Source organism: Pteropus alecto, unplaced genomic scaffold (genome assembly GCF_000325575.1).
Source record: "Pteropus alecto unplaced genomic scaffold, ASM32557v1 scaffold100, whole genome shotgun sequence".
Classification (NCBI taxonomy): domain Eukaryota; kingdom Metazoa; phylum Chordata; class Mammalia; order Chiroptera; family Pteropodidae; genus Pteropus; species Pteropus alecto.
In genome coordinates, this window is record NW_006430723.1 from 1119039 (window position 1) to 1132211 (window position 13173).

At 53.1% G+C, this 13173-nt stretch overlaps 1 protein-coding gene across 5 annotated transcripts in view; it reads right to left on the reverse strand.

Annotated features, from left to right (window-relative positions):
• The window catches only part of RTKN (rhotekin), a 14597-nt gene extending 2123 nt beyond the window's left edge, over positions 1-12474 (reverse strand). The window contains exons 1-10 of one of the 5 annotated variants that reach the window (XM_015592872.2): positions 11655-12054; positions 10039-10462; positions 4356-4555; positions 2648-2709; positions 2501-2554; positions 2279-2396; positions 1854-2063; positions 1031-1125; positions 826-932; positions 459-587 (exon numbers count right to left, since the gene is read on the reverse strand). In XM_015592872.2, the coding sequence (XP_015448358.1) occupies positions 459-587; positions 826-932; positions 1031-1125; positions 1854-2063; positions 2279-2396; positions 2501-2554; positions 2648-2709; positions 4356-4555; positions 10039-10110 (1047 nt within the window). In that variant the 5' untranslated portion in view covers positions 10111-10462; positions 11655-12054. Of the gene's footprint in view, positions 1-458; positions 588-825; positions 933-1030; positions 1126-1853; positions 2064-2278; positions 2397-2500; positions 2555-2647; positions 2710-4355; positions 4556-10038; positions 10463-10819; positions 10927-11654; positions 12055-12105 lie in introns of those variants that run through there. The other 4 variants (XM_006905198.3, XM_015592883.2, XM_006905197.3 and 1 more) reach the window with 4 other exon arrangements.
• Positions 12475-13173: the final 699 nt, after the last annotated feature.

Genomic DNA, 13173 nt, shown 5'->3' on the forward strand with positions numbered 1-13173 from the left:
AAAGAGGGGTTGGGTGGGGGCAGGCACAGAGATGGGCAGGAACACTAAAGTCGCTCACTACTTCCATAAAATTCAGCAAGAAAATCAGCAAAAGGGCTAGAGAACAGAGGGGTCATTGGACTTGGGTTGGGAGAGAAAACCAGGAAAGGGTGGAAGAGATGCAGACTGGAATCTGAAGAGAAAGATAGAAGGAGGATGAAAAGTCCTAAACTGGCTGTAAAACCCTCTCAGAACTGGCAGGGGCTAAGTCTGGTGAGTCGAAGGGTCAACCTTCTTCCAGTGATGTTGCATAGGTAGAATACGGTCCCTTCAACATTCCTGGCCCTGGAGCTGGGTATGGTGCTATGAGGAGCAGGAGGCTTTGATCTCTCTGAGGCCTGCACCCACCACCCTCCTGGAGCCTGAAGGAGAGGCTCCTGGGCCCTAGCACCTCGTGGCTTGACCAGGAGACCCATCACCTTGTTGATCGCAATAGTAAACAGTGGCTCTTTCCCAGCATCTGCATCTTCAGGTTGCCGGTAACAGAAGAGGTTTGTGCCTTTTAGGACTCCATGCACTCGTGCCCAGTCCCGCCGTTCCCCAGCTTGCTGCATAAATGACTCAAGGTTTCCCAGGGAAATCATAACCCCGCAACACCCTTCCCATCCCCGCATCTAGAATCTCCTTTCTGCCCATCCTCTTGTCTGGGCCTCCTCTCATCTTGCCATACTCCCCCCGCCCCCCACCTTCTACCCAGATCTTGATTTTTCAGTATCTTTTGACTCCCAAGTGACCCAGCTTTCCTCTGCCTTCTCTTGTTCCCTCCCACTCCTCAGGGCCCCTCACCTGCACCCTGAGAGAACCACTTGCAGTTGGCTGAGTCATGCAGAGAGGCTGAGCCACCAGGCGGCAACATACACTACCATAAAGGGGCAGCCAGGTGGGGTTCTCCTCTGGGGGAGAGGAAGTGCAGGGTGAGGGTGGGGAATGAGAAGGGGACCATCCAAACGGCCCCTCTTCTCACCACCCAGAGTCGCCCACATACACATACCATGGCTGGTGAGGGTGAGGTCATGTGTGCGGAACCCATCTTGCACTGCTGCCAGGGTGAGCGTGGTATGAGCCAAGAGGTGGTAACGAGGACCACTGTAGGACAGATGGAGAAGTGGACCTCAGCCAAGTGAGGGGCACATGAGGGTCATGTCAGAAGGCAGGAACTGTAGGGCTGAGGTCTACCCTATTGTTCCAGCAGCCTCACAGAAAACTCTCTCGCCTCCCCCATGGAAGTTGGGAACAGACATTTACTGAGCTCCTGCTAAGTGCCGGGTCCTGTGCTTGTTATGTGTTATCCTACTGTATTCCCATGACAGCCCTGGGAGGTTGATGGCATTCTTTAGTTAATAGATGAGGCAGCTCGAGGCAAGAGAGGTTAAGAGATTTGTCCATAATTTATAGCTGGTAGATAGTGGAGCTGGAATTTGAACTCATGTCTGTCTTCAAAATCAGCATTCTGTTCATTACCCTAGAGGTTCTCAAACTGCTCCTCAGAGGCGCAGTGGTTCCACAGGGTGCTTTTAGATGTCTGTACACACCACCACAGAGCCTAGGGCTACCCTCCTCCAACCAAGGCACTCCATTCACATAAGATGCATTTGCTGCTGCAAAAAAGTGAAGACCTAGGGGCCTAGCTCTCCCTGCATTCCTACCGGTCTTCTCAGTTGGCTTGGGCCCAGCTATGTGGCCGCCGCTCATCCACGTCTGTCTGCCATGTCCTGGCAACAGTGCAAAGTAGGTTCTGCATGCTCCCCACAGCTCAGAAGTCACCCGTAGCCAGGATAGGCATCTGAGGGCAGTGGTGGAATGCAGGGCCTTACCCCACAGCTGGGGTGGGGAGCAGGATGGGACTGCTCCCTGAACCCCCAGCGCTCTCCAGCGATGCCCGCACACGCCTCCCTGAGGAGCGGCCCAGGGAGCTGCTGAGTTTGGTGGCAAGTCTCTTGGGGGCACCAGCCAGGGCCCCCTCCTCTTCCACGCAGGCTCCATACAGCTCCAGCCGCAGTTCAAAGTCCGGCCCTGCCTCGGTGCTGTAGGAGTATGGGAGGAAGAGAGGAGGACGGTCCTGGGGAAGTCCAGGGAAGCATGAGGGGTAGGGGGTAGGGGTGGAGGACAGATGTGGTACAAACTTAGGACAGCTCTACAGGCAAGGCCCATCTCCCTCCCTCTCTTCCCCTAGAGCTACCTCATTAGAATACTGGAGCAGAGTAGAGAGAGGAGGGAGCCACAGGGATGAGGTACTCACAAGAGCAGGTTGTTCTGAAAGGAGATGTCCGTGAGGGTCCTGTCCACCAGGACCATATCTGTGTCTTGAATGTCTTCTCCTAGCTGCAACAGCAGGAACACAGCCCAGCGGTGCAGGTCTGGGGTAAAAAACCAACCAAACAAAAACAAAAACCATGCCCCACAGGAGCCTCCAACCTCAGAGTCACTCCCATGAATTTGTCTCAGCCTGTGTGAAACTCACCGCCTTTGTTCTTAAAATATTCGGTGTCCTTCCACATGAGTGGAATCCGCAGGTCTAAGGGGCAGAAGGGTAGGAAGAGATGTTGAGATGGGGCAGGAGATCTTGTGGTTGGGCAAGGAGAGTGGCTGGGGTGGCAGTGGGTCTTACCAGAGATGCAGACTCGGCCTCGGCAGGGGGAGCGCTCAGCAGGCGGCCCACTGTCAGAAGGCCTGTGGGCAGATCACAGTGTCCTAGCCTGGCCTCCCCTTTCCACCCCCGCAGCCCAGGCAGCCCCTAGGTCACCAGCCAGGGGAACTGTTAGAGTTGTCAACTGAACCCAGGGGGTTGCTGGGCTTGTGGTCACTAGAGGCACATTAGCTCACACACAGTATAAGCTTGGGGCTCCTCACCCTCCAAGCACCCTCCCTGACTACCTCCCCAGACTCCTGCCAGGGACCCATGGGGATTGAGGGACAGAGGCCCACAGAGAGACTCCCTTTCAAGGGCTCTTCTCCATTAAACCTCAGGCTTCGAGGTGTTTGCAGCCTTTCCTTTTAACAATAAGGAAGGCTGGTCATCTCCACCGTCTCATCACTTCTTACATAAAGGAGGATACTAGGTCAGTCGGGAAATCAAGTTAACCACTGTGTGATGAAAAAAAAATCCAAGTAGGAAACATTTGTGTTCCATTTGCCACAAACCTCTCTCCTCTTCATCATCAGCTTTGATTTCTCCTTTACCCTCCTGGCTAGATAGGCTGAGCCTTCCCTGTGCCCCACCACAAGGGCCCAGACACCCAGCCTTCCTCACCTCCCTGCCCATTGTCAGGACTCGCCAAACGTGTCCCTCCCTAAGGTGAGGGCCAGTTTACTCATACTAATTCATAATGCCAACAATGTAATTAGCAACTTAGACCTTAAGCTAAATGATGTGGCACTGATAGCAATGTGGTTAGCTATCAGGGGCTTGGGGTATACCTCAGGTCACACTGTCTAGACCGTGTGGGGACGTGGGCAGGGCAAAGACTATTGATGGCTGCCTCTCAGGAGACAGCAAATTCATAGTAGAAGTTGCCCCTCTGCCTGCTTGCCCTTCCTTTAGCTTTAGGGGGAAGGTATAGAGTGGGGTTTCTGTCTTCCCTGTGGCTTTATGGGTGAGCTCTGGAGGGCTCCTGGCAAGCTCTCCTTGTGTCAGCCTTCATGGCTGAGCTAGGACCTTCTTCCACTCAGCCATGTGGGGCCAGAAGTGAATTTCCCAAGTGACCAATTTACCCAAAATGGTCAATTCTTAGAATGATCAATTTGCCAAATATTTTCTCTAACATCTTTGTTTTACTGGAGCATCGTCTCAACCATTTCACTGCAGATCTTTCAGATCAGCAGAGTCTAATGTCAATGCAGCTTCCAGTTTCAAATCCAAAAGCTGAGCCCTTTCAGAATGTACAATCTAATTTATATAAAGGGGTAGGCTTTCCCTTGAATTTTCTTTATTTCCTTCTCCAATCCCTGCCTCTGATAGTGAACCCCAGGTACAATGAACTATTGTCAGTTTGTGGTAAATTGGTCATTTGGTGAACTGGCTTTGAGAAAACTGGCTTTCCAGAAGCCAGCCAACCAGATCATAGGCAGGGCTTAGCATAGTAGCGCTTTTGCATTACTACCCTCTCAGAATGCCGGCCTTTCACCAGATATGCTGGCTTTGCTAAGTCCTACTCTAGCTATTCACTAGTGTATCTCTGGCGGCACACTGCAGTGGTGAAATACCAAGGTGTCTTCCAGGCTTCTGACCTGGGGAGGTTGGCTTCAAGGTAGTCTATACTCCATGTACACACATGCTGCACCACTACCCCCAGAAGGCCTCAACACCCCTTGCTTACCGCCGGCCTGTCTTCTCCAGCACCTGCGCCTCCTTGCGCCGCTGCAGCTCGCCCATGTAGCTGAGGATGCGACTATTGCACACCAGCAGGCTCTTGGTGGCCTCCAGAGCCTGCTCACGTTGAGAGCAGGCTGCCAGCAGCTTGCAGGCTCCTTCCCTCATCCGGATCTCATGGTCTAGCTTTCTTTGCAACTCTGTGTCCTAACCAGAGTAGAGAGAAGGATGAGAAGGACATGTCAATCAGGTGAGAGGCGGAAGCACGCTCCTGTCCCCAAGTGGGCTATGGTCCAGGAGAAATTAACAAGAAACTTATATTTCAGGTACCTCAAGGGCAAGGGTTCAGTCTCAACCTCAGCTGCCCAAGAACCAGAGCAGCATTGTAAAATAGAGATGCTTTCTTGCATTTGATGGGGTGAATATACATTCCTTCAGCCTCTTTTGAAACTACAAATTCACATATCTTTTGATCCAGCTATCCAATATCTTTATCCTACAAATATAGTTTACACATATGGGCAAAGCCATATTCATGGCAGCATTGTTTTAAAACACTAAAAGTCTTTCAACAGGGCATTAGTTAAATAAGTTACAGAACATTTCTACAATGGGATATGGAATATTGCAGACATTGAAGAGTGAAGTAGACATGTGTGCAGACATAAAACAATCTTCAAAATATATAAAGTGAGAAAAGTAAAACACTATTATGGCATGCTACCATTTGTGCCCAATATGTACACATGCATATACATAGACATAGATATTCATAAGATAGCAGTGGTTGTAGAGCTGGGAGCCAGGAATGAAAAATAGACTTATTATACTTTACATGTTAGTACTTTACTACTGTACTATTGGGAATTATGTTGCCTTTTAAAAAACTTAAATCTTCTCAGTTAAAAAAAAAGTACCAGGCCCGACCTCAGACTTGCAAAATAAAGATATCCATGTGCATTCTTTTTTTTTTAATTCCCCCAAGTGATTCTGAGTTGCAGCTAGAGCTGAGAACCATCAACTAAAGGGAATTAACACAAATAATAAAGGCCATCCTGGGTTACCCCAACGACCCAAGAGATGGGATAGGAGGGATATCTAGTTGGCAAGGGCTCAGTAGAGAAGAAGCATACCACCTACAGAGTTTACCCTGTACAAACCCCAAATTAGGAGTCTGCTACCTGCTGGCCTTCTGAGCTTGGGAGGTGAGGACAGAGGCAAGGAATGGGGATGGGAAGGCAGGTGAGGCAAGAGGTCAGGAGTGAGGGGCTGAGCAGGCCGTGCATAGGGCCAGAGTGGGGGTACTGGAGAAGGCACCATGATTCTCAGGAACATTCACTCAGAAAGGAGCCCTGGAGGTCTTGGCACAGTCCAGAGGTAGAGAGCACCAGTTTGACATAAGACAAACCTGGGTCTATGTCATAGCCTTGCCAGTCTTGAGAAGCTGGGAAGAAACTTATTAAGAAAGCACTGGGCAATTTATTCGACCTCCCTAAGCTTTGATTTCTCCATCTGCAAAATGAGGATAGAAACAGTCCCCACATTCTAGGGTTGTGAGGATTCAATGAGACCAGAAGGTAAAGCACTAGCACAGTGCCCAGCACATGGTACACATGAATGGTAGGGATGCTCATTTTAATGATGCTACTTTGGCAGCAGTAGCATTCACGTAAACAAACACTGGAGCATCCCTGTGCTTTCCAAAGCTCCATTTAAAATCCAGCTAGTTGGGAGGTAAGAGATGCAGACATTAATGGCTGCTCCATAAGTGCCATGTCATGGCATAAACACACTCACAGGAAATAGACCCTGTTTGCTTCTGGTTGAGTGATATGGAAGGCTTCAGAGAGGAAGTGGAAGACTAACCCCATTACAGTATACAGATCAGTTCAGGAGGCAAGCCAGTGGGGGCATTGAGTTGGAAGACGGGGGTGAATGTGACCACCCAAAACCTGTCTTATCCCTTACAGCAGGTCTCTCCCACACCCCGTACCCTTGCTTCTGTCCCTGTTGGCTCTGGCCTTCAAGTCTCTAAGACATGAACACCCTAAACTCTTCCAAAAGCCTTGTACAGCCTCTCTGCAGATTCTTCCTTCACTGTCTATTCCTGGGTCACTGAGCAAGGCCAGATTCTCCCTTAATACAGCACTATCAATCTCCTGACCCTTCAGAAATAGGCCAACCCAGTACCAAAACCCCTTCCACCAGGAAGCCCTCCCAGACTACATAGCTTCCCCAACCCCACTATATCTATCTGTCTGCACCAGGATCCACCTCTGCTAAGCTTCCCTGCTTGCCATCCCCCATCCCATTCTGCATCCAGCTTCTGCCATATACTCTCCCAAAGAGGTGAGAATGGGGGAGGGGGACAGACAGGCATCCTCAAGCCCCCTCCTGACTGGCCTCTCGGTCCCAGTCCCAGCACTCACGGATCCTTCCCTAGCCCTGGCCATTGCATGTGCCACGCCAACGCAGGCAGCGCAGCTGGGCTGGTCCTGGGGAGCCGTACAGCTCTGGTGCCGGCACAGCCACCAGCCACCCTCTCCCCCTCCCTTTCTCCCTCCCGCTGCACTCAGGGCCCCGAGTGACATCAGCTCCCAACTGCCGCGAGAGCGCCGGCCTAGGGGCTCCAGGGCGCGGTTGGTCTTTCCGTAAGCCTGGTGTAGCTAGGCTCCTGGCTCCCAGCCTCCCGGTGGCATGACCACAGAGACCAAGTGGCAGTGCGACAGTAACTCCAGGAGTGCCCGCATCAATCTGGAAAGAGCTTAGGTCCATAGCTCCAAGCTCGAGCTGCAGGAGGCCGGTGCCATTGCCCTCCAAGGTGACCCCTTGCCCGGGAGAACAGTGTGTAAATTGGAATAAATGGGGCCATAGAAGTGCCTGGGCCCAGTCTGAATGAGCCGGACTAGGGGCCCAGACACCCCTGCTACCACCTGCTCTCCACCCTCCTGCCCCAAGTCTATTCTCCAGCCCCAAATCCACTATCCCACGGTATAGAAATTCGAGCTTCCACCCTTTGCAGAGAGCATCTCAGGAATTTTGGCACAGTTTCTGGATCCCTGTGCTTTGCACCCATCTCCCTGCCCCAGGGAGGTCTCTTGTTGTCCCCCTTGCCACCCACACACGCCCCTCTCCCCAAGAAGGCAGCATTTTCATTAGACTCTCCAGGGAGAGAGCCGAAAGAGCCCAAAGTTGGATGTAAGTGGGACCTGGATCAGGGCCCAAGCAACTGAAGGAGGATGAGTAATGGGCAGAAGCCCCAGCCCAAATTAGGCCCCCCAGGGACATCCTTTCCCACTCTTCTCTGTCCCTGACTTCCTGCTCTGCTTCAACTTCTGTTCCTTTCAGAATTTCCACCAGGGCTAAATTCAAATCCTGACTTAGGAACTTCACTAACTGTGAGAACTTAACCTTTGTAGCCTCAGTTTGTAACTGGGGAAGTATTCCACCTCCTTCACAGCACTGTTTGAGGATTAAGTGGAAAAGTCTAACCTCTACTTGGGCCCAGCACATAAAAACAACCTTTCTCTCACTCCCACCTCTCCTTTACTTGTAGCTTAAGTTGCCTCCTCCAGAAAGTCTTCATGGATTTACTCTTCCATGACTATCTCTCTTCCCAATCCCCGAAACATCAATGGGTTTCTCTTGGGGAGAAGGAAGGGGTACTGCTGAGCTAAATGGAGAAAGAGTACAATGCCCTCAGCCCACAGCTGAAGGAGAGGTGACAAAAGTGAAATTTAAGCCCATTCCTCTGCCCCAGGACTTGGGCAGGCCTCTCATGAAGAAAAATTACATGAGGGTGGGGAAAGGATACAGAATTTAAACATTTAAATACCTAGACTAGCTCTGGACAATAAAATTTGCAATAATGAAAATATTCAGGAGCCATTTAGCTTTTGAAATGTGGCTACAGCAACTAAGGAACTAAATTTTTTATTTCATTTTAAACTAAATTATAAATTTAAATAGCCACATGTATTTAGTAACATGATCAGTGCAGAGGACTAGGGATGGCAAATAGGTTTTATCTCATGTGCCAACACAGGACAGTACGTAGTGTCAGAATCCCAACAGGCTCACTGGGCAGCTTTCTGCATATCAGAAAAAGGCAACCCCCTTCAGGAAAACAAATTAGATAAAGGTGTTCCATCCTGATGCCGCCAGAAACCAGGTCAGAACTCCTGCCTCTGCCTGGCACCCTTGTGAAAGAAAAAACCTGCACAACTTATGCAAAGGTTGTGCTAAGATTCTGAGGCCACATCTGGGCTTGCTGGTAAAGAGTGCTGGGATTGACTAGTAATGTCTACTATATAGTCCAGGGAGTGAGGGCGGGGCCAAGGGGGCAACACATGTGAAATGAATTGCCATTTCTGATCTAGAGTCTTTGCAGTCCTGCCCTGACCTCCCTCAGCAGAAAACCCCTGCCTGGTCCAGATGGTCATTTCCACAGCTTCCTGTATCTTCCCCATCCCAGTCAATGACCACACCACCCAGCTGCTTAGCCCCACACCTAGAAATCATCCTGGAGTCCTCTTTTTGCCTCACCCCTCACATCCAATCCATCAGTAAGCCCTGTCAGATCTACCACAATCATTTGAAATCTATCCATTTCTCTGAGCCATAAGCACTTTCATTGACACCACCAGATTCACTCTCCTGAAGGTGTAACAACCTTCCATCCTCTGGTCTTCTGCTACCTCGCTTGCCAACCCTCTTCTCTCCCACCTCCACCCCCACCTAGCCTATTCTCCTCAGCAGCTATCATTTAAAAACATTAGATGAGTCGTCCCTCTGCTCAAAACCCTTCCATGGGCCAACATCACATTGAGAGTAAAATCTAAGTGCCTTGTTTGGCTTCAAGGCCCTGCATAATCTGGCCCCTCCCCATGAGCTCCACTTCAGCTACTATGTTCCAGCCACACTGGAACTGGAACTCATCCCCATGTAAGGGCCTTTGCACTTGCTATGCCCTGTCTAGAAAGCCTCTCCTCCAACCTTCACTGATCTTCATATTCTTCTGGTCTCAGCTCTTCTCACAGAGGCCTTCCCTGACCTCCACATCTAATACTGCCATCCCTACCTCATGCTGATTACATTCTCCTGTTTTCATTATAATTTCACCATGTGAGTTTATGTGTTTGCATGTTTATTGTCTGTTCTCCAGAAGAATAGACCTTTCCTGCCTAGTTCACTGAGGTATCCCATGATCTAGAAAGGAGCTTGGCATATAGTAAGTGTTCAATGAATATGTTTAAGAATGAATAAATGAATAAACAGCTCCTTGTCATCTCTAAGGCTAGCAAAATCTTTACAACCTGACCCAGAGTCCCCTTCGCCTTCTCTAGGAAAGGCCACGTCCTTCCTGCATACCTCTCTCACACTGAACTCTTCTCTTCTTTCCATACCTGAAAGGGCCTTCAGCCCCAGAACACACAACCATGCCCACCCACAGAGCTTCCAGAAGTAGGTGTGAAGACCCTGCTATCAATATAATGCTCTGGTTGGCAATACTGAGCCTGGGTCCACACACAGCACCCAACACAGGGCATACAGAACCACCTGTCCCTCTCCCAACTTTGAGCAGGCCTGCCCTCCGCCCTCAGCCCCAGCAGGGATGAGCAGGGCAGAGACTGAGGATGGGATGCATGCATAGGAGGTGCACTGAGGGGTGGGGTGGGGTGGTGCATTACCTCCAGGCTGAGTGCCATCTGCCGAATGTAGAGCATATTCAGGTCCTCCAGGATGTGCAATCTGTCCTGCATCTCTGTTCCCTCCAGTGCCCCTCCCCTTCTCAACCCCTCTAGATGGAGAGGGTGGGCATGTACCACACTGCCCCACAGTTCTTCCTCCCAATGCTCCCCTGGCCTTGAAAGAGGTGGGCAGCTCCTGGGCAGAGGGCAGAGGCTACCCCTCTTCCTCTGCACTCCTGTTAGATCCCTGTGGCTGCTGTGACAAACTTCCCTTGCCTACCACTGTTCCAGGGCCCTGGTGGGAGCCAGGCATGGGAGGAAAGGAAAGCGAGGTGAAGTGGGGTCCAAGGAGGACAGGCCAGCTGCAGAGGGGCCTCTGGGCACAGAGTGTCCAGTCTTGCTTTGATGGCAGCTGTTCTCCCAGCTGTGGAAGAAAAAGGCCCTTTCATTACGTCTCTGGCCCCTCCCCAGCCCCCGCCCACATCCCTGGCCCCGTGGACAGAGAATCTGTGTGCCAGTAGGGCCTGAGGGGCAGGCACAGCTGGAAGGGGGCAGGGAGGGGACGCCTCATGCAGGTTCCATAGAGTCCTGGAGTTTGTCTGGAGGTTGGAGCTTTTCCAGAGGGGCTTGGGCTTAGTTTGAGGAAGAGGGATGGAAATGAAGACTTGGGAGAGTGAGCCCAGGGAGTGGGACAAAGGGGTAAATGCGGCCCAACCCGCAGGGCTACCTCTTCCAACTTGGGGTCCCCATCCAGCCCTCCCCACCCTGGGCTCACAATTACCTCGCTTTTCCAGTAGAAGGAAGAAGAGGGAGGGGAAAAGGCAGGGGTGTGCGCCTGTCTGCTGCTGCCCCCGCTCCCCTCTGCGGGCCCCTTCCCTTCCAGACAGGAAACCAGCCCCGATTCCTGGGCGGCCAGCCCGGTCCTGCAGCTCCGCCCTGGCTCCTCTGCGCTGGCCCCCAAAGACCGGGCTTATCCCGGGGCAGCCCCAGCTCAGGCCCCTCCTCCTGGGCCCCGGGCCTCGCCCCTCATTCTCCCACGCTAGACCCGGGTGGAATTGCTTGTGGGAGACCTGACAAAGGCCCTCTCCTCCAAGTCTACTAGATTCTGAGTCACAGAAGGCCCGGAACACCGGGACGCGGGTGTGAAAGGGCCTTTGTTCTGGGCAGGCTAGGGGGGAAAGGGCAGAAGGCAGGACTGGAATCCCGGCCGGGAGAGTGGGGCGGGAGGAAGGCCCCTCACTTAACCCTTCCAGGTCCAGCAGAGAAAGAGAGCTGACCTTGGGGACAACTTCTTAGCTGTCGCTACTTGCCTTCCTAGCCCTAGCTCAGCCCCTCTGGAGCCTCGTTAGGGAGTTACAGGTAGGGCTCAGACCTGGGCACCGTGGAGAGCGCTGGGTGTGGGAGGAATTTGTCAGACTATAGGCTGGACTCCTCTCAAGCCCCAGGAAAGGAGGCTGAAAGTTTAGGTGTTGTGGGAAAGAACCCCTAATCATTAAAGAGGGACCCTGACACACACACACACACACACACACACACACACACACACACTCCCTCCCTCCCAGCCCTTCGTGGGAACAGAGGAGCGGATGAGGAAGACGACAGCAAAGTAGACAGACCTGGCCTGGAAATCGAGACTGATGTTGAAAGCTGCCCCAGACGGTTAAGACAGGTTGCAAGATGGAGCTGGCGGCCAGGGAGCGGCCGGGCGCCCAAGCCAAGCGTCCAAGCTGTTGGGGCCCCGCCTAGCTGCCCACCGCCTTTTGCCCGGGGATGCCCAGGAGGGGCCGGGCACATTTTAGGAATCGAGCCTGTGGCCTCTTAAAATGAGGCCAACTGGAGTTTGTCTGGACAAAAGCAAATCATCTCAACAGAGCCAGGGAGTGTCTGGGGTGGCACAGGTCCCATTAACGTGCCGACGGTCCTTCCCTGACTTTTTAAGTCGACAACCGCGGGTTTGGACGCAGCCAGCTGCGTCTCCGCCCCCCGGCGTGCGCGCGGGCGGGGGCAAGGCGGCGGGGGCTGCGGGAGTCCTGGAGGGGAAGGGAAGCAAGGACGCGGGGCTCTCACCTCCGGCGGGTCGCTGAAGAGGCTGAGTCGGAAGCGGCCGCGTTTGAACTCCATCTCCAGGGCGGAGCCCCTGGCCACGGTGACCCGGCTCCGGTGGTTTCGGGAGAACATGCTGGCGGCACGGCGCGTTTGTGAGCCCAGTGCACTCCCCGCGCCGCCCAGCTCTGCCTAGTCTCCTCGGCTTCAGTCGTTCGACGCCCGTCCGCGGGTCCGGCGGGGAAGCTCCGGTGGCCGGGTTCTCAAACTCCTCCCCCGGAGACGACACCTGGGCCTGGCAGGGCGCGGCCCCCTCCTCCTCCACCACCCCCGCCAAAGGCCCGGGCAAGCTGGCTTGGCCCGACAGCCAGGGCACCCTACACCTGGCGAGTACTGTCAGGGCGCATCATCCCTTCCGGCCCCGGTGGCTGGCGCCTCACCTGGGCAAGGGGCGGGCCCAAAGAAGCCCCGCCCCACCGGCCGCCCCCACCTGGCACGCTCGGCTCCCCCGCGTACGGAAAATCCCTCCGCCAGATAGATCGCCGTGGGGCATACTTCAGCTCTTGCCGGGCCCTGGGACCGCGCCCATTCTCACCGAAGCGACTGTTCAACTTCCTACAGTCCCAGATGTTCCCTTCTTCGTCCCTCTACCCTGTTACGCTTCTCTCCCGGCTATCTGCCCATTCCAAGTGGCCACAATTCATGGGGCAGTGCTTAAGCACGTCTTATCACTCACTAGCAGTAGAGCCCTGGCTCAGTCATGGAACTTTCTGAGCATTCATAGTCTCATCCGTTCAATGGGGATTCTGTATAATCTCCGCTCCTCAGGTTGCTACGAGGATTACGTAAGAGAATGAGCATAAAATGCCCACCGTAGTGCCTGGCACAAGACAAGTGCCCCTTAAGTGGAGCTATGAAGAAAAAGCATGTGCAGCAAGCACCCTTGTGCCCTTGGATGGGGGGAGGGGGCACCAGCGACCTCACCTCCCTGGACCCAGACCTTAAGTGCCTCAAATGGGAGAGGATATGGCGGTGTCAAAAGTGGCTATCGCTCTTTGCTGTGTGGCTGAAACGGGGTTACCATTTTCCATT